General features: G+C 44.9%; 1 protein-coding gene across 7 annotated transcripts in view; it reads right to left on the bottom strand.

Annotated features, from left to right (window-relative positions):
* The window catches only part of il16 (interleukin 16), a 48698-nt gene that overhangs the window by 10204 nt on the left and 19796 nt on the right, over nucleotides 1-18698 (bottom strand). For 4 of the 7 annotated variants that reach the window (XM_078085325.1, XM_078085329.1, XM_078085327.1 and 1 more), the window contains 11 exons: nucleotides 17994-18095; nucleotides 17471-17585; nucleotides 16765-16838; nucleotides 15282-15519; nucleotides 10946-11063; nucleotides 8959-9091; nucleotides 7909-7996; nucleotides 5920-6143; nucleotides 5629-5766; nucleotides 4004-4156; nucleotides 190-280 (listed from right to left, as the gene is read on the bottom strand). In XM_078085325.1, coding sequence (XP_077941451.1) covers nucleotides 190-280; nucleotides 4004-4156; nucleotides 5629-5766; nucleotides 5920-6143; nucleotides 7909-7996; nucleotides 8959-9091; nucleotides 10946-11063; nucleotides 15282-15519; nucleotides 16765-16838; nucleotides 17471-17585; nucleotides 17994-18095 — 1474 coding nt within the window. The remainder of the gene's footprint in view (nucleotides 1-189; nucleotides 281-4003; nucleotides 4157-5628; nucleotides 5767-5919; nucleotides 6144-7908; nucleotides 7997-8958; nucleotides 9092-10945; nucleotides 11064-15281; nucleotides 15520-16764; nucleotides 16839-17470; nucleotides 17586-17993; nucleotides 18096-18698) is intronic. The other 3 variants (XM_078085328.1, XM_078085331.1, XM_078085330.1) reach the window with 2 other exon arrangements.

The raw sequence follows: 18698 nt of genomic DNA, 5'->3' as shown, positions 1-18698 counted from the left end.
TCATGGTTTGTGTTTAATTCAATGTGTCATCTAATTGAAAAATATTCAGACACATGTGACCTTGCCAAGTGCAACACCAGTGTCTTTCCACTGAAATACTGATAACCAAGATCAGCCTTCTGTCACGGGGTCAAGTGAAACGTAATTTCATTCAGGTGCTGAAATATAATATGGTAATACTGGTCTTACCTGAGTGAAGTCCGTTGTTGGTATCGGCTACAGGTTGAGAGGCATTTTCCTTGATCCCCTCTGAATCTTCTCTTATTCGTTCTCCTTCCTGCTTCACAAACAGGAAGTATTTTGTCACAACAGCTTCTCTTGTATCAACCACAGAGAGGTGCAATAACATGCTTCCTGCTTCCGCTCAGACGTTGATCCACACAACTGCTACTGCTCTCACACGGTTTGACTTACAGGCCCATGAAGTGAACGAGAGTGGTGCATTCAGTCAGTGGTAGGATTGAGCTTTGTTGAGGAGGGGGAGGTGGGATCAGATCACACAGCAATTTTCATGGAAACTAGTTCCTCAGTGCAAAGATTGTCTATCAATGGCACCCTAGAAGGAGATTGTTTTTAATTAGCATAGAATTCATGAGACAGATTGTACATCTCAAATCAAATGAAACTATCTAAATGACCGGATTTGTATTAGCCTTCATTTAAATGAAGATAGATGGAGATTTTGATAAAGAAATAGACAGGTGCAAATACATTGGTGTTGGCCCCTCATTTGTGCTCCTCTGGGGACCAAAGGAACATGCAGGAAGATGTGAATGTTTGACCAGGAGCGGCCCCCTGCTGGGCACCAGACCTCAACAGGACAATAAAGGGGGCTGTGCGGAGAAGCGCACAGAGCTCCCGTTGGACAAGGACCATGTCACGTGACCAAACCCCCGGCTTCATACCGGCAAGCACGGCAGATTTTGTTCACTTTGCTGCAGCACCGCTCAGCAACAGATTAAGGCACCACAATGTTCCGGTTTACTTACTAAATTCCATAAGTGTTGTGTTAACTTTGGCTCTGGCCCAATTTAGCCCGCGACAAGCACATGCCATGCACTGCTCTCTTGCTGACATGCACATACCAAGACACATGTAAAGGCATGCATGATAAGCATAACTGCAACATACAATTGTTAAACACAGTTATATTATATTCTAACACCGTAATATCAAAGCCAGTTGTACACAAAGATGAAGACACTTGTACATGGCTAACATCAATGTGTCACACAACTCCTATTAGCTAATTGTATACGTTTTTATCTGTTGTAAATTGACTGTGAACATACTTCTCCAAAGTCGTATTAAATGTCGGCATATTGTGGGCTATACAAGAAAGGATTACATTTTTCTCATAAAATTGCATAAATATGTAACTCTTTAGAGGGTGTTAGCTGCCAACAAGAAGCTTTTCGGTGATTGATACAGCTGAAAGCTTCACAGGAGCGGTTGTGTACATTCATGTAAAAGCAGTGTGTGCTTCACTTAGTTGATATAGTTTTACACTAGAAATGATGGTTGGTACTCACTGGGAGACACGATTCTCTTGTCTGATAGGTTGTCCAACCATAAGCCTCCCCTTGGATAGCTTTCCATAAGATAGTAAATAAGTAATGATTTTTCAAATGGCTTATAACTGATTCACCCTTTTGAAAGACCTTGGATTCAATTCAAAAACCAACAAAAGGGATGCTTTATTAGAGTAGTGCCAGTAAGAGCAGATTAAAACACATAAAGCCCTAAAAGATGTTCAGCGTGAATTCACGAGCAATACACTGGAAGCCACATCGCTTAACATACATTCGTTAAGAGCAACCTCAGGATCTTTCTCAAGGCCTTGTACATTCTGCTGAAGAGCTGCCGGATGTGGAAGGAAAACAGTGTGTCACAGGTCATTCTTTACAGGAGAAGCATGGTTAGTACATTGATGAGTGCATTGAGAAAGTAACAGTTTCCCAGTCATCTCTCAGTGATAAAGTGATCTCAGACATACTTTCAGAACCCTGTCATGGTAACTGAATTAATAAACTGATTAATAAAACAAACTTCCCTTTCCCGGGCCACGTCTACCAGCTCTGACTGCGGGATCCAGGTGTTCCTAAGCCAGTATATAGATATTTATCTCTCCACCTAGTCCTGGGTCTTCCCTGGGGCCTCTTCCCAGCTGGCCGTGCCTGGAACACCTCCCTAGGGAGGCGCCCAGGGGGCATCCTCACCAGATGCCCAAACCACCTCAACTGGCTCCTTTCGACGCAAAGGAGCAGCGGCTCTACTCCGAGCTCCTCGCGAATGGCTGAGCTTCTCACCCGATCCCTAAGGGAGACGCCAGCCACTCTCCTGAGGAAACCCATTTCGGCCGCTTGTACCCGTGACCTAGTTCTTCCGGTCATGACCCATCATTCATGACCATAGGTGAGGGTAGGAACCAAGATTGATCAGTACATCGAGAGCTTTGCCTTCCGGCTCAGCTCTGTTTTCGTCACAACCGCGACTTCAATCCCGGCACCGCTGCTCTGATTCTCCGGCCAAACTGACACTCCATCTTCCCCTCACTCGTGAACAAGACCCAGAGGTACTTGAACTCCTTCACTTGGGGTAAGGACACATTCCCTACCTGGAGTAGGCAATCCATCGGTTTCCTGCTGAGAACCATGGCCTCAGATTTAGAGGTGCTAATCCTCATCCCGACCGCTTCACACTCGACTGCGAAACGCTCTAGTGAGAGTTGGAGGTCACAGACAGAAGATGCCATCAGGACCACATCTTCTGCAAAAAGAAGCGATGTGATCTGCAGCCCCCCAAACTGTAGGGCCTTCCTCCCCCCAACTACGCCTCAATATCCTGTCCATGAAGACCACAAACAGGATTGGTGACAAAGCGCAGCCCTGGCGAAGGCCGACTCCCACCGGAAACGCCTTCGACTTACTGCCGAGCACCCGAAAACAGCTCTCGCTTGGGTGTACAGGGATTGGATGGCCCCAAGCAAGGACCCCCTCACCCCCGTACTCCCGCAGCACCTCCGACATCATCTCTCGGGGGACCCGGTCATAGGCCTTCTCCAGGTCCACAAAACACATGTAGACTGGATGAGCAGACTCTCAGGCCCCCTCTTGGAAAGTGTAAAGAGCTGGTACGTCGTTTCACGCCCAGGACGAAAACCGCATTGTTCCTCTTCAATCCTTGGTTTGACTATTGGCCGAACCCTCCTTTCCAGCACCTTGGAGTAGACTTTACCCGGGAGGCTGAGTAGTGTGATACCCCTGGAATTGGCACACACACTCTCTGGTCCCCCTTTTTGAAGAGAGGTACCACCACCCCGGTCTGCCACTCTTTTGGCACTGTCCCAGACTTCCACGCAATGTTGAGGCGTGTCATCCAAGACAGACCCCAAACATGCATTGCTTTCAGCATCTCTGGACGGATCTCATCAAACAACTCGCCACTGTAGAGTTGACTCCTTCACGGCAGCGGCTGCCGCCCTTCACGCCGGTACACTGCAACTGCCTCCGGAATCATACCAGATATCATAACCCGGAAGGCCTCCTTCTTCAGTCGGATGGCTTCCCTGACTGCCCCTTGATACACCTAAGATCTTGAGGCCACAACACTGCTGCTCTTTACTGATAAACCGATAACCGAGATAAGCCTTCTTTCATGTCATTCAATCAAACTGCCTGATAAATCAGTTATTTCAGTAGTTGCATTCAGGTTCTGACATATAATATAGTGCTACTTGTCTTGGACTTGGACTACTTGGACTAAGACTTCGGGCCACACTAACAGCCTTAAACTACTAACCCATAGCATTACATTTTATTTTATTCCTTGTGCACTGTTGTCTTGTCGTCCATTGTCGTACTGTCTGCTGTTACGCATCAACCGGCAAGTCAAATTCCTTGTATGTCAGACATATTGGAATGAATGTTAAATATTTAACTGCAAAGTAATAATGCGTGTTTGATACCCTTTTTTGCATTGAATCATAGCAGCTGTAATGTACCTGGCAGCTGATGTGTGATGAGGACTCCAGTCCTCCATCGCAAACAGGGGATCCTCTGGTGGGTCCACTGGACTCTCCATTACAACCCTCCTCACTGGTAACATCCTGAGGCCTGCAATGCCGATGTTGAGCAACACGCATCCTGCAGGTGGACTAGAGACACACAGCGCTTTCACAGGTATAATATGTACAACATATAGTGTCTGGCCAGTACTATGTTTGAAACATTCAGAAATGTAACCCACATTATCAATATAAAAAGTAAACGTTTTGCCGTGATGTTATGTGATATGTGTAATTTATTGTGCGGCAGAGATGCCGATCAGTGAGGTGCAGCCTCTTCTGGAAATACCGCTTGTTTCTTCAGAGGCCATAGTGAGGGGCTGTAGCGTTCAGTCTACCCTCGGTCCAGATAATGGAGAGTGCATCTGCTGCACAGAGCAGATCTACTCTCCATTGTCAATAAAATATCCATGGTCTAAGTGAGTTTTGATAGTTTGTTTATTAAACTTTATTAAACTCCCCACCGCCTGAAGGAAGGCTGCTTTTACAGGAGTGGAGCAGTCATCAGCTCCTGGGGTGATAGCCCAGTTAGCAGTTAGCTGAAATGTAGCAAGCTTATTTCTGCACTGGTGGTCTGCACCTGAGGGGCTGCCCTGCCGATTCATTTTTCCTGGTGCTGCGGTATCCTGGCTTTTGGGAGGACGAGATAGAGCTGTGGGTCGGTATGTTGCTGCCACTTTGGTTAGAAAATACTTTATGATGACCCTTTTTTCAGTACCAATATTAAAAGCTATGTATCGAATGGTAAGAGCATTCATTTAGAATTTGATTGACAAGCTACATTCAACTCATTAGACTCTTCATAGTTAAAACTGAACTGAACTTTTTTGTCTGTGAAAGCTGAATAGCTCACCTGTAACAAGTGAGGGTTGTTGTTATAATGACTTTTCCAACTCAAGTAGTCTACCAGTACACTATAATGAAAAGATACAAGCAGGGCAGGACGGGTGCTGATTGAAACTATGTATTCTGATGTCATGGGAGGAAGTGTCATCGATGGGCGGTACATCCCCTCCCAGTGGTTGCAGCAGGGATTACATTTCCCATAGTAAGCAGCACAGAAAGTAAAAAAATAACCAACCCATGGTCATGAAGATACTCATTTAACGTTACATGGAATTTGCACGAGGAGGAGGAGTAGGGTCCATGTCGCTAAATACCCAACTGAGATCGGCTTGTGCCATTCTGACAAAGGATCCTTCCACCGACCACTGTTCGCACCCGGCGTCACTCTGATTTGTGTCATCAGTAGGTGCATCACGGAGAAAACCAATAGGGTGTCAAAATGGTCTATGTTTATAATTCTCATCCAACCACAATCAAATCTACTCTCTACGGATGACGGATCATTTATCTGAATAGGGTTTTTTTGTGTGTGTGTTTTTGAACGATGACGGGCTCTTTTTAAAATCTAAGGAGTAGAAAGTACACATATTTGCGTGAAAATGTAGAGTAGAAGTAAAAAGTTGTCTGAAAAATAAATACTCTAGATATCCCACATTTCTACTTAAGTAAGGGAAGAAAGTATTTGTACTTGGTTACTTGACACCTCTGTAGCTTACCTTGTAACCCCTTGAGGCCAGATAAAGGGCGTGTTGACTTGACAAGTTGGCAGGAGTATGGTTGCGTGGAAGGTTATAGTCTTCATCAGGATACACTGGCACTGACAGTCTGTTGTCAGAGCATGTCTCTGTTATAGACTACACAACAAGAATGAGACAGGATAAGATTAACATTTCATTTCAAAGTAGGTGATTACCTGGATTCTAATTGATTTCCCCAAAAACCAACATTAATCTGATAGCAGAAACTGTATTTAGAACCCTCTACAAACCTGTGACATATTTGGTTACCTCGGATGTGTCAAGGCTGTGGACGCGCGCTGATGGGGTACGGTGTGTATTGTGAAGGCTGTGTGTGGTAAGGCAGTTGTTGTGATTGGGACCATGGGTGTTGTCGCTGTAGGAGCGGGTCATGGTCTTCTGGGCTTGTCGAACCGTCAGCTGACTGAAACTCCTCTCCAGACATTGTTCACATCTGAGCTGGCTGTGAGAGAAGGATGCCGGTACACGCAGCCCTGTGACCAAACAAGACTTATCTAAATAATACAAGATTTGATTTGATGAAAACTAAAGATTTAAACGAAAACTAGATTCCTCTTCCCTGAGAAAACTGTATGTGATACTGGCAATACCATTTTATTTGCAGTTGTCTCTGCCTTCTACAATCTCAGGGAAATTGAAGGCTCCATTCAAGGCACAAAAGAAATGCTTCAATTATTGTCCAACCAAGATAACAATAGCTTTCAGGGCGAGCTAGACCTAACAGTTGCATAAAGTTAAGGTGGCTTACATGAGAGTCTCATAAATATTTTTAAAATAACGACATGAGACATGGGACTAAGCCAAAAAGTGTGCGAGGAAACAGGAGTAAAACTACTTGAGTCCAGGCAAACTTGTCTGAATCAGAATTGGCTTTATTGGACACTTATATATCACTCAATAAAGAAAAAATGTAATAACTATACAACGTGATTGTAAATATATATCCTGAAACTACAGTATGTGAATATGTGAACAACTGAGGGGATCGAGGCGATTGGAGGGGGCTGAGCTGGTGCACAAAGTATAACCTCTGTTGAGCCTTCTTCCTGATGGTGTCGATGTTGGAGACTCACTTCAGGTCCCAGGAGGTTGTGGATCCCAGGAACCTGAAGGTCTCCACAGCAGACGCAGTGCTGTTGAGTATGTTGAGGGGGGACGGTGTTGGGGGGCTCTTCTTGAAGTCCACTGTCATCTCCAGGTTGTTCTGACCATACCAGAGGACCAGCTGGTCAATCTCCCATCTGTACACAGACTCATTTCCGTCCATTAGGAGGCCAATGAACGTTGTGTCCTCTGAGAACTTCTGGAGTCTGGCAGTTGGGTCATCTTAGTTAATCTTCTCAGGGAGAAGAGCAATGGGGAGAGCACACATCTCCGGGGTGTGTTGTTGTCCGGCGATTTGAGGTAATTTCCCAGGCCTCACCTACTTCGTCCTGTCTGTTAGGAGGATCCACTGACAGGTGGAGGCTGGCAGAGTGAGCTGGGAGAGTGTTCAAGTAATCCCGGGACGATGGTGCTGAACGCAGAGCTGAAGTCCACAAACAGAACTCGTGCATATGTCCCTGGTGAGTCGAGGTGGTCCAGCATGTGGTGGAGTCCAATGTTGACTGATCATCCACTGACCTGTCGGCCCGGGGAGGCAATCTGCAGGAGGTCCAGCAGGAGCCCTGAGATGTTCTTCGGGTTGGTTAACACCAGCTTCTCAAAGAATTTCATGACCACAGACGTCATGGCGACGGGCCTATAGTCATATAATCCTTTGATGGAAGATTTCTTAGAAATCGGGATGATCGGTTAAACATCAGCGTGAAGATGGGGGCCAGCTGGTAAGCACACTTTCAGGCAGGAAGCCAACACCCCATCTAGGCCCAGAGTCTTCCCGGTCTTTGGACTGTGAAAGAGCCAACTCACATCCTCTTTTCTTGGCTGGGGCTCGGTTAAAAGAGGTAAGAAGGACGCAAGGGGTGTAGGTGATTGTTTGATGATGGAGGGGCATCGGGGGGGTCTGAGAGTGGGCTTTCTGTTAAACATTATTTATTTTTGTTGCATGTGCTGAATGTTTTAGTCTGCATACAGATGTACTCACAAAAACTGATGTATGATGTGACAGTATCCGTTGGCTCATCCAGGTCTGTAGCAGCAGCCTCAAAAACACTCCAATCTTTGTGATGTTGAGGCTGCTGCTACAGACCTGGATGTGACTGTGGAAAATGAATAATGACCAAATATATATTTCACCATGAATGCTCCACTGGCTCTTATCTTTCATCAGTTGGCTGTTTTCCACTGCCTGAGCAATAGCGTGTTTCAGCTGCTGCTCGGATACCTATGACACACAAAAGATTGGAATGAATAAGTCAGGGTGATGAAAGAATTTTGGTGATTGAGGGGACTCACACACATTTTAAAGGAGACATGTGGGTAACTCTGGGTGAGAGTACGTTTGTCCTTTAACCAGAACACTGTAGTGGTCAGGTGTTTTATCCCAGATGGGGATCTGGGATAATTATTTTATTGTTGTTTCTACACAGTGGAAATGCTGTTTTTATAATTTTATAATTAACTTTCCTTTTCTTCCACGGTTACAGTATTTTTGTAAAATAGTTTTTTTTTTAATTTGACATGATGCTCGTCTTTTTGGGTAGCTATTGTTGAAAGCCTATAAAGACATAAAACAGTGGGACTTTAAAAATGTGAAAGGCAGCATGCAGCAACAACAGGACATCCTTTCCCCAAAACGTATCTTCCCAGGCAGAGAAAACTGTCTATGAATGGTATATGGACTGTACTTTCATTCATACATCCATTCATACACCAACCACAATAGTTACCATACACAGTGACACCTGCCCATCAGTAATTAACATTGATACAATGTAGTCACAGCTATGGGAGCAATTTGGGTTTCATTTTCTTGCCCGAGGACACATCCTTATGCAGACTAGAAGGGCCGGGGATCAAACTGCCAATCCTCTTGATTGAAGGACTGAAGTGAGGCTTAACTCACTTTTTAGATTAATTGTGTTTTGTCATTTCACAAAATAAATGTATTTTTATTGCACTTAAAGATCATTTTTATTGGTATGTTCAACACAGGAAAACCTCCCCAGAACATAGTCACTGTGAGAATGTTAGCATGCAGATGTTAGCGCTTAGCTTGAAGCCTTGATGGATTTAGATTAAATGCTTTCATGCTGACAGCATAGAGGCCTTCAATGTCATTACCAAAGAGGCCACATTAAGGCTGCACATGCTGGTTAAGGTAAATGAGGTGGAGGCGTTGCATACTTTGGGATCGGGGTGTCGACTGATAATGACATGGACTGGACCTGGTGCGCACTGGCTCAATACTGTGTAGACATCATTCAGCACCATGTTGTAAACCACAGTGTCGTTGATCTCCATAATCTCATCCCCACATCTAAAGGAACAAGGAGAAAGTTCAGGAAAAGATGTGGAAAGAAACAACAATTAAGGTGAAAAAATGACGTGCTGAATGTGAAACAATGCTGTTCTGAGTAACTCATTGTGCTTGGAAGAGTCATTGATTTGATCAATAAAAGCTTCTTAATATATATGTAAGTAAGTCAGAGGCGTTTCCGTTGGGGATTGGCCTTCGCCAGGGCTGCGCCTTGTCACCAATCCTGTTTGTGGTCTTCATGGACACTCGCTTTACCGCACCGTTGTGACGAAAAGAGATGAGTCGGAAGGCAAAGCTCTCGATCTACCGGTCAATCTTCGTTCCTACCCTCACCTATGGTCATGAAGGATGGGTCATGACCGAAAGAACTAGGTCACGGGTACAAGCGGCCGAAATGGGTTTCCTCAGGAGAGTGGCTGGCGTCTCCCTTAGGGATAGGGTGAGAAGCTCAGCCATTCGCGAGGAGCTCGGAGTAGAGCCGCTGCTCCTTTGCGTCGAAAGGAGCCAGTTGAGGTGGTTTGGGCATCTGGTGAGGACGCCCCCTGGGCGCCTCCCTAGGGTGTTCCAGGCACGGCCAGCTGGGAAGAGGCCCCCGGGGAAGACCCAGGACTAGGTGGAGAGATTATATCTCTGCACTGGAACGCCTTGGATCCCCCAGTCAGAGCTGGTAAACGTGGGAAAGGGAAGTTTGGGGTCCCCTGCTGGAGCTGTTGCCCCCGCGACCCGACCCCGGATAAGCGGCGATGCAAGCAGCGTTGGACGGGTCCTCGCTACTCCGCATGTCGGGGCACCAGCCGGCTAGAAACGCAGCCAAGAACTCCTGCAGCCCTCGGACAAAGCGTCTGAGAGTTAGTCATCGTTAACCATAAGGAGCGACACCAGGAATGCCGCTTTGCAAACTTCATCTTAAACATTATTAAGGTCTGAGGTCTTTTCTGACAACATTTGAGAGGGATCTGATTAATTTGCAAGGAGAAGGCAATGTTATGCAATGTTACACGATAATTTCACTTCAGGTTGATCGTACAAATCCCCAAGGTGTCACTCCGAGATATCCAGGACATTTTATTTTTCCACAGAAATAAATGGACACATCAACTTTCTATGGGAAGACAGCTAGTGGACTTTAAACCAGGGTTCCACCAGTCAAAAGATACGAGTTGTCTGAGTGACAGTGATACTAGCAATGAAGACCACAGACCTACACCAGGTGATGAAAGCAGTAGTGAAGAAGATTCTGACAGCAGTCATGATGCACCTGCCAGCACCAGCGCCACAACAAGGCAATCAGCTGCTACCAGCACCACTACCGCAAGAAGTCTACTAGAAGATGGCAAAAAGTAGTGTGGAAACTAGTGCAATAACAGAACTCTGCAAAAGATGTTCCAGTTTGGAACGGTACCCTTCCAGATGCTGATTTAAAGAAACATTGAGGTCCAGCTAAGGCTAACACTGGAAGTCTGTTCAGATTGTGTGGGTCACTGGCCAGATGTCGAAAGCTGTCGGCAATGCTGCAAACTTCCAAATTGTAAGGGGCAGATTGCGTTCAGATGTTCAGTGCAATGTTCACCTGTGCCTCAACAAGAACAACAACTGCTTTTCACCAGTGACGCTGTGTCTTTCTTCTTGCAACCAGGGTGAGACTAGTCTTTGGGACTGTGCAGCAAAAGGATTTTGCAGTATTGAAAATGCACTAATAAATGTTTTATATAATAGTAAATAAATTCAGGCAATACATTTCCCTTTTACTGAGAGCTGGAGAACTCATGCACTGTGCTACAAGTCAACTGTAATTAAATGTGTACAACATTTAATTACAGTTGACTTGTTTGTACAGTAGTAAAGTATGCTTACCGAAGTCTCCCGTCCATGTGAGCCACAGACCCTGGAGAGAGGGTGAGGATGTAGATCCCTGGGTATCCGTCACTGGATGGAACACAGCACAGTCCAATACCAAGACCACCTGCATCTTCTGGGAAATTACACATTCACATATTAACGTTTCTTGTGATATGATTCATTCATGCTGCCTATAATTAAAGGCTTAATTTTAAAAAAAGAAACTTTTGTACATCAACATACCACAACAGATAATTTTAGAGGTGAACTAAAAAAGGCTTTCTTTATCCAACAATCAATCATTTACTCTGTAAAATGTTAAAACAATAATAACTGTGGCCATGACAAGTTACCAGAGCCTATAGTTGTGTCTATAAATGGAACAAATGTTACTACTTTACAACAACATGCAACTCTACCATTGTGAGGAGTGTGAGAACCTTTGCAAAGACTGAGCTGTGCTACGGAAAACCCGAATCACAAACTGAGAGTTTGGTGCTCGCAGGACAACACACTGTACCTAAAAGATCCTATTGGTTTGGCGCTGGGGCTTTTTTTTTTTTTGGAGCTCCGTTCATTCCAATGGAGCTTTTTGGCTGGGCCGTAACGCCGCCCCCCACCATAACGCCCGCTTCGCAGGCCACACTCAATTAGGTTATTTGACACAGCTTATAGAGAACTACCCTAGTATGTTGATATTTTTATATCCTTCCGCATTCAGTCGGTCTGCGATTGTCCGCCAGGCTTTTCTCTCTGTTTAATTACAGCTGCGTTTTTTTTCTTTTTTTGCATATTATATGCGTCACTCACTCATAAGTTTCCATAATTAGTTGCTGCTCAGTGGGTTAAAAATATGCCGCACGTGTCTTCTCCATTTCTGCATCGGTAAATCTGGGATGGACAACGTGGTCTACTTAAGAAAGCCGTGAACATACACTGAGGCCAGCTGTGCACATCTGGATTGACTTAGCTCCTCCTTCTCATCCTGACATGCAACCGATTAAGCCGCGATGAGCCGATCACACAAGTCAAGCGGCGCCTTTTCAGTTATCCTGCATTTTATTTTCTTTATTCTACTTTTGTGCAATACCCCCCCACCCCCCAGACTGTGACCTCGTTGCCTGTCTTCATGCCTTTAGCACAACAAAACCAAGGTGTTAACCCTATAAATGTATAAATATATCTGTGTTGCTCTCAAACATCAAGAAGAAGCCTGCCACTGCCTGTCCATGTACAGCTGTTGTGGATTTCTTTTCCTTTTCCAAGAAATAAACAGAAAATACAACATTGATTCACAAGAGACTTTCTAACTTCCCGATTATATGAGCAAATCTTTAACCACAATGCAATGAGAGGAGAAAAATAAAGGTCTTCAGTGGGGTTCTGCCAAAGCCAAGGGCCAAAGCTGAGACAACAGATAACTTTTCTGTTTTCACTTATAGCGATTATAGCTGAACTAAATCATCATTTTATGGTTAGGTCATTGATTTGGTTAGGTGTGTTGAGAAAATGTCCAATTTCACTTTAAAAAAGTCCAAAAGAACATATTTTGCAATTGTTGAGTGTCAGAGCTGCAATATATTGGCTGGCTAAAGTAATGAAATACTCCATGCCAATGGGTGGCAGTAGGTATTGCAATAATCACCATGTGCTTGAGTGTGGCCTAAAGTGCCCGAAGATGTGGCAATATACACATATAAGTACAATACAAGTTGCAAACCATTGGGATTTCTAGGCTTTTCAAACACAAAGATCAACCCACCACCACTTAAAAAAGTAAATACAGTAATTATGATTGTGAGCATTCCATTCTTATCAATAATTAAAACGATCAGACCAAGTAGAAATATCCAAGAGGAAATAAAAAAAGAGATTAAAACTACTTAAAATAGGATTACATCTAATGCACATTGTTTTGTACAGTATGACAAATACAAATTTGTGCTAGCCTAAAGATTAAAGGCTAAAGATATGAGAGATTTTCTCTGGCTGTTTTGTCCATCCATCCATCCGTTTTCAACTGCTTATCCGGGGTCGGGTCGCGGGGGCAACCGCTCCAGCAGGGGACCCCAAACTTCCCTTTCCCACATCTACCAGCTCTGACTGGGGGATCCCAAGGCGTTCCCAGGCCAGTGCAGAGATATAATCTCTCCACCTAGTCCTGGGTCTTCCCCGGGGCCTCTTCCCAGCTGGCCGTGCCTGAAACACCTCCCTAGGGAGGCGCCCAGGCGGCATCCTCACCAGATGCCCAAACCACCTCAACTGGCTCCTTTCGACGCAAAGGAGCAGCGGCTCTACTCCGAGCTCCTCGCGAATGGCTGAGCTTCTCACCCGATCCCTAAGGGAGACGCCAGCCACTCTCCTGAGGAAACCCATTTCGGCCGCTTGTACCCGTGACCTAGTTCTTTGGGTCATGACCCATCCTTCATGACCATAGGTGAGGGTAGGAACCAAGACTGACCGGTAGATCGAGAGCTTTGCCTTCCGGCTCAGCTCTCTTTTCGTCACAACGGTGCGGTAAAGCGAGTGCAACACCGCCCCCGCTGCTCCGATTCTCCACCCAAACTCACACTCCATCTTCCCCTCACTCGTGAACAAGACCCCGAGGTACTTGAACTCCTTCACTTGGGGTAAGGGCACATTCCCTACCTGGAGTAGGCAATCCATCGGTTTCCTGCTGAGAACCATGGTTGTTTGGTGGGTAGCTTTATTATTTTGGATGTTCGTTGTCTTAGTTTATATTTGCCTTGTTTTTATTAGTTAGTGATATGTTTTGTGTATTGTGGTGAACCAGGGGAGGAACCAAGCACAGGAGGCGGATCTCCAAGCTCCGCTTGGGGGAGGTAATAACGGGGATATATTATCCTGTGCAGGTGCTGCAGCCAATGGGAATGATGCATTAGTCACACCTGCAGGCCATGAGGTAATTAGAGGGGGAGGATACATCAAGGGAGCCAGAGGAGCCCGGTAGCAGAGACGAGGTAACCACAGGACCCAAGGTTGACGCATGCTTCTGCGTCTTTACGCATCGTCGTGTCGACACACCCGTTTTCCTGGTTGTAAAGTCCTGCGTGTGTTGCAGAGCGATTCACCTCCAGAACAACAGGTGGAGTCACGTGTTTTGTTGAAGACGACCTAGAGAGTCACGTCTTTGTGTGTGGAAGTTGTTGGTGGGTTTATTTATTGATCATAGACTTTATTGCCCCGTGCATCCACACTGCTGCTTTTCATCAAGGACACATTTGTCCCATATTTTCCTCCACGACTTTGTTCCCTCGTTTGTGGAGATCTCCCTCCATGAATCAGAGGCCATCCGGCGTCCTCATAGTCCGCCAATGACGGCTTGTACAAGCGCTCATATTTACGCATTTCTTCCGACAAAAGTTCTTCAATCTGATCCGTTCTCTCGTAAACATTCTTGTTTTAATAACGGCCGTATTGTGCTATAAAAACGGAAATGTGAGACTCCGTAAAGGACGTAGTTGGCAGACCAATCACAGCCTTGTGCGTTGCGGGAGGCTGCGTCGCTTTTAAAGCAAGCCTAGAAAAAAGGGTCGACAGGAGGTGTGAAAAGACACGCAAGGCGTCTCGCTGAAAACGCAGAAGCATAAACTAGGCTTCAGCCCTCTGCTCTACCCCTCCCAGGGCGAAGGAGCTGTGGAATAGACGGGAGTCACTAGCCCAGAGCTGGAGAGCTACTTCTGCTAGAATTTGGCCCAGGATCCTGTATTTTGACCTTAATATTTAAAGGATCCTTTTTGTTTTGCACTTCCTGCCTCCGAGCTGCCTATTTTATGCAGGAAGCTGGCCTCCCTCCCCTCGGGTTGCCACAATATGTTTTATTGTCTGTAATAATGTCTAATGTCTGTTTTAGCTAGCTAACGGTTTTATGTTGTCCTCTTAGGCACGTGATCCACAATTGCTCAGGGCTCATTGAGTGTGACAGTCACGCATTTCAGTCTCTAGTCGCGCACTCCCGCCACACATGGGATCATGAGGTGAGGCGTGGGTGACACATGTTTTGTTGTTGGTGTGCCGTGGAAAAAAATTGTACGGTAACTCAAAAAAGGTTGAAAAACCCTGGATAAGGTTACTACCTAATTAACTGCCACTGTCAGCAATCAGTCAGTGGCACAGCAAAGGCATTGAGTTGTTCAGCTGGCTAATTCAGTAACATTCGCACAAGGACAAAGTGACAGCTGGGGAAACTGCGTATAGAAGCAGCATACTTTCACATTTTCTTTACACCATTCAGAATTAAGGGTTTACTTCCCCCAGACGAGCACTGGTGATGTTGGAACAGTGGGAAGAAGAACAACACGGGTTTGTTGAGATGTCTTTTGTTTCTGACCTTTCTGCAGGATGATCAACATCATGACGCGGTCCCTGGGCTTGGCGGGCTGACCCGGTACACTCCGTGTGTTGTTCAGGCAGTTGTATTCTCCCATGTCAGCGACAGCGCTGGCCATGCTTGTGGTGGAGCTGAGGGAGCGTGACCTGCATAGCTGAGCTACCTGCGATTGACCACATAGGGCCCCCAGACGCAGGCCTGTCCTCACCACCAGAGTCAGCAGCCCCTTTTTGATTTGCTGTACAAAGAATATTGAAAGTCAATGCTCAATACAAAAGTTGGCAGGCTGAGGATCTCTGGCCCACTATTAACCCCCCCCCCCCGTCATGAAAAATGGAATAGAGTGCTGGTAGTGATTATGATTATGATTATTATTATTAAGTGGGCTCTTTTTAATCAGCTAACTAGGTTCTTATGTAGAAAAGGATCCAATGGGAACGAGCAATGACTGGAGAATCACTTATGCATGGAGTCGCTGAGCATTTTAATGTTGCAACTGGTGGAGCTGGAGGGACTGTCAAATACCTATTTTAGTATTTATTTAATCAATGCATCATATTTCATAGATACTGTATATTAGCATGTGTAATGTTTAATTGTAGAGGTCCTGCACAGCCCACACAGTGGTTTTCACTGATGAGTCCTGCTTGACTTGCACCTCTGCTGGGTGGGTCTTCAACGTCTTTCAGGCCAAGTTCCTCCATACTGATTTTGAGATGGAGCAGGGACCCCCTACGGAGTTTGGTCCGCCATCTTTTATTTTTGAGCTTGGCGCTCTTTAGACGTTAGCATGAATGGATCTGATTGGCTGGTGCATGTGATGTCGTATCAGCATGATGAATGAACCGGGGAGCAGCTTGAGAGCTGCTGTGGGACTGAAAGATAACGTCTTCATCAATGTATCTGTTCGCTACAATATGTTGGATTCATGTTAATGTGTATTTAAAGACAATAAAGAAACCCAAAAAATTGGTTGCAGTACCTCGCAGACCCCCCGTTGAAGACCTCTGCCCTATAGATTAATATGTCGGCATAATGTAACAGCACCAGGAAACCTCAACCAACTGCTATCATGTTTCCCTAAAAATGTAGTAACTATTTGTAGATTTAGTACAAAGTTGGATATTTTGTTCTGGAACCTCGACTAAAATGTGTACAGGAGCCTTCTGTGCACATGCACATGCATTTATACAAGGTTTACTTTCAAGCAATTAGTTTGGTGATTGCAGTAAATTAAAATTGGATTATAGTGCAAAAACTACAAATCCCCTTTACAGCAAAAATGTTTAAGGGTAAAACTCCCCAAATGAGCTCATCAATACGTGTTTGGTCTAACTACTGGCTGATTGATATCTCCCTTTTATTAGAGCTTGTGTACTCATTTTTAGATAAATACATTGGGTCTAGTAGATCAATGTTGTGCACCTGTGATTATTTTGAGCACATAAAAGAAAACAGTAGTGTTAAATTGTAGTAGCCTTACTTTGAACTTGTGAAGGGCCTCATCGTGAGTCAGGCCATGTAGTGACTCTCCATTCAGCTCCAGGATCTCATCACCTGTTCAGGCACAAAAACAGTGGACCTGAGAGCATTAAGTCTACCCAGTAACTGGTGTCTCAGTAACGCTTATGTAAAAGAGTAACCATCATTTCTCTTTGTAATGACCACATCATTGCATCATTAAATTGTTACATTACAGATCCTTTAACTGACGCTTTTATCCAAAGCGACTTACATTGCATTTTTAACCCATGGCTTTTACATTTTTGCCCAGGGAGCAATTAGGGTTAGTTGTCTTGCTCATAGGACATGGAGCAGCCAGGGCTCAAACCGCCAACCTTGCGGTTCCTGGCGCACCCGCTCTGCCCCTGTGACACCGTCGATTATGAGCAGATCTAAAACTTCATCTGTAGCTTTCCTGACACTCTCATGATCATCAGGTTACCTTTTAACCAGCATTTTGTGTATTTTCTATATTCAGTTACACTGTTTGTGTCTACTGCTTGCTACAGGGACACAGAGAGAGAAGTGAGATTCAAATAGTTTTCTATTCCATGATGATCAAATCACCATAGGTCTTGTAAGTTGTAGGTGTTTTAAAACTGAAACAAGAGGCTGAGAAGCACCACCATCCCATGTCCCCGCTGTCCTAAGTGTGTGTGCTTTATGGGCAGAACGTTGTCCCTCACCCTCCTGCAGCCTTCCATCAGCAGCTGCTGAGCCACCAGGGGAAATGGTCTTGACGTAGATCCCCATTGGTCCATACATACTGTCCTTCCCACCCACTATACTGAAGCCCAGACCCTGGAAACAGCAGCAGAAATATAATCAATAGCATTAGCATTGAGTCACATCAATACAAATATAATAACGATCATACTTGGAATCATGAATATAAAAGTTGGAGCAGTTTCACATTTTCTCCAAATTTCTCCAATTCTACGATGTGCTTGATACCAGAAGTAAAGGCCAGAACAAGAGTTGGAACGTAGGAAAAAGGTTTGTGTAAAGAACAGATGATGATGGAGCAAAACGCTATCAACAACATACAATGTAGAAAATAAATAAAACAAAAAGCACTATTTGCATACAAATCATTACCAATAGAAATGAATAACATGAAATAAATATATTTATTTATTAACGTTTGAGAACACTTGCTCATAATATGATAGAAAACTCGAGAGTTGTGTTGGTGGGGAGGGCGCCTACCTTGCCATGGCCCTTCATCAGCACAACATTGCAGATAATGAAGGCTTGCGTGTTACTGCAGGAGTGTACTAGCTGGGCAGAGCTGAGGGAGCGGGAGGGATGCTGAACAGAGAGAGGAGGAGTATGAAACAATCACAATCACAATTTCATTTACTGCCGGGAGGCAGCGATATTTTGACATTTGTTCTGCTACCAACACACCAGTGTAGAAATCAGGGATGGAAATCACAGATGGTCCTGAGTGAGAGAGAGAGCCTCTGGGCTGCTGTTCTCAAACTGATCAGACTGACTCAGCCATGGCTTGATTAATATGGACTTCATATGATGGACACTGCTTCTAGTCGGTTTTTCTCAGCTGCAATAGTGACGGCTTCATTTGATAAAATAGCCACTGTTTGAAGAACATGTAACAAGTGAGCAAAAAGAATCCCAGAAGGGTCTGCGGATACACCTCCTGGACCTGATGGTGTCATGCACTGTGCTTTAGCAGTGTACATTTCAAAATGAACACACTCATTTGGTAGCGCTATGAAGTACTAATGTAACTGGTGTGTGATGGTCTGTCTAACTTTCTTAAACATCAGACATCACCAAGTGTGTCAGACGCGTGTGGTTATGGTCTACACCAAAGAGAATAAAGCCGCTTTTGTTGAATTAAATTCATTTGTGTCGGTTATAGGCATTTATTTTCTGCATTAGTTATAA

Source organism: Gasterosteus aculeatus, chromosome 12 (assembly GCF_964276395.1).
Source record: "Gasterosteus aculeatus chromosome 12, fGasAcu3.hap1.1, whole genome shotgun sequence".
Classification (NCBI taxonomy): Eukaryota; Metazoa; Chordata; class Actinopteri; order Perciformes; family Gasterosteidae; genus Gasterosteus; species Gasterosteus aculeatus.
The sequence above is the reverse complement of the archived record's forward strand: the minus strand, read 5'-3'. Positions and strand labels throughout refer to the sequence as shown.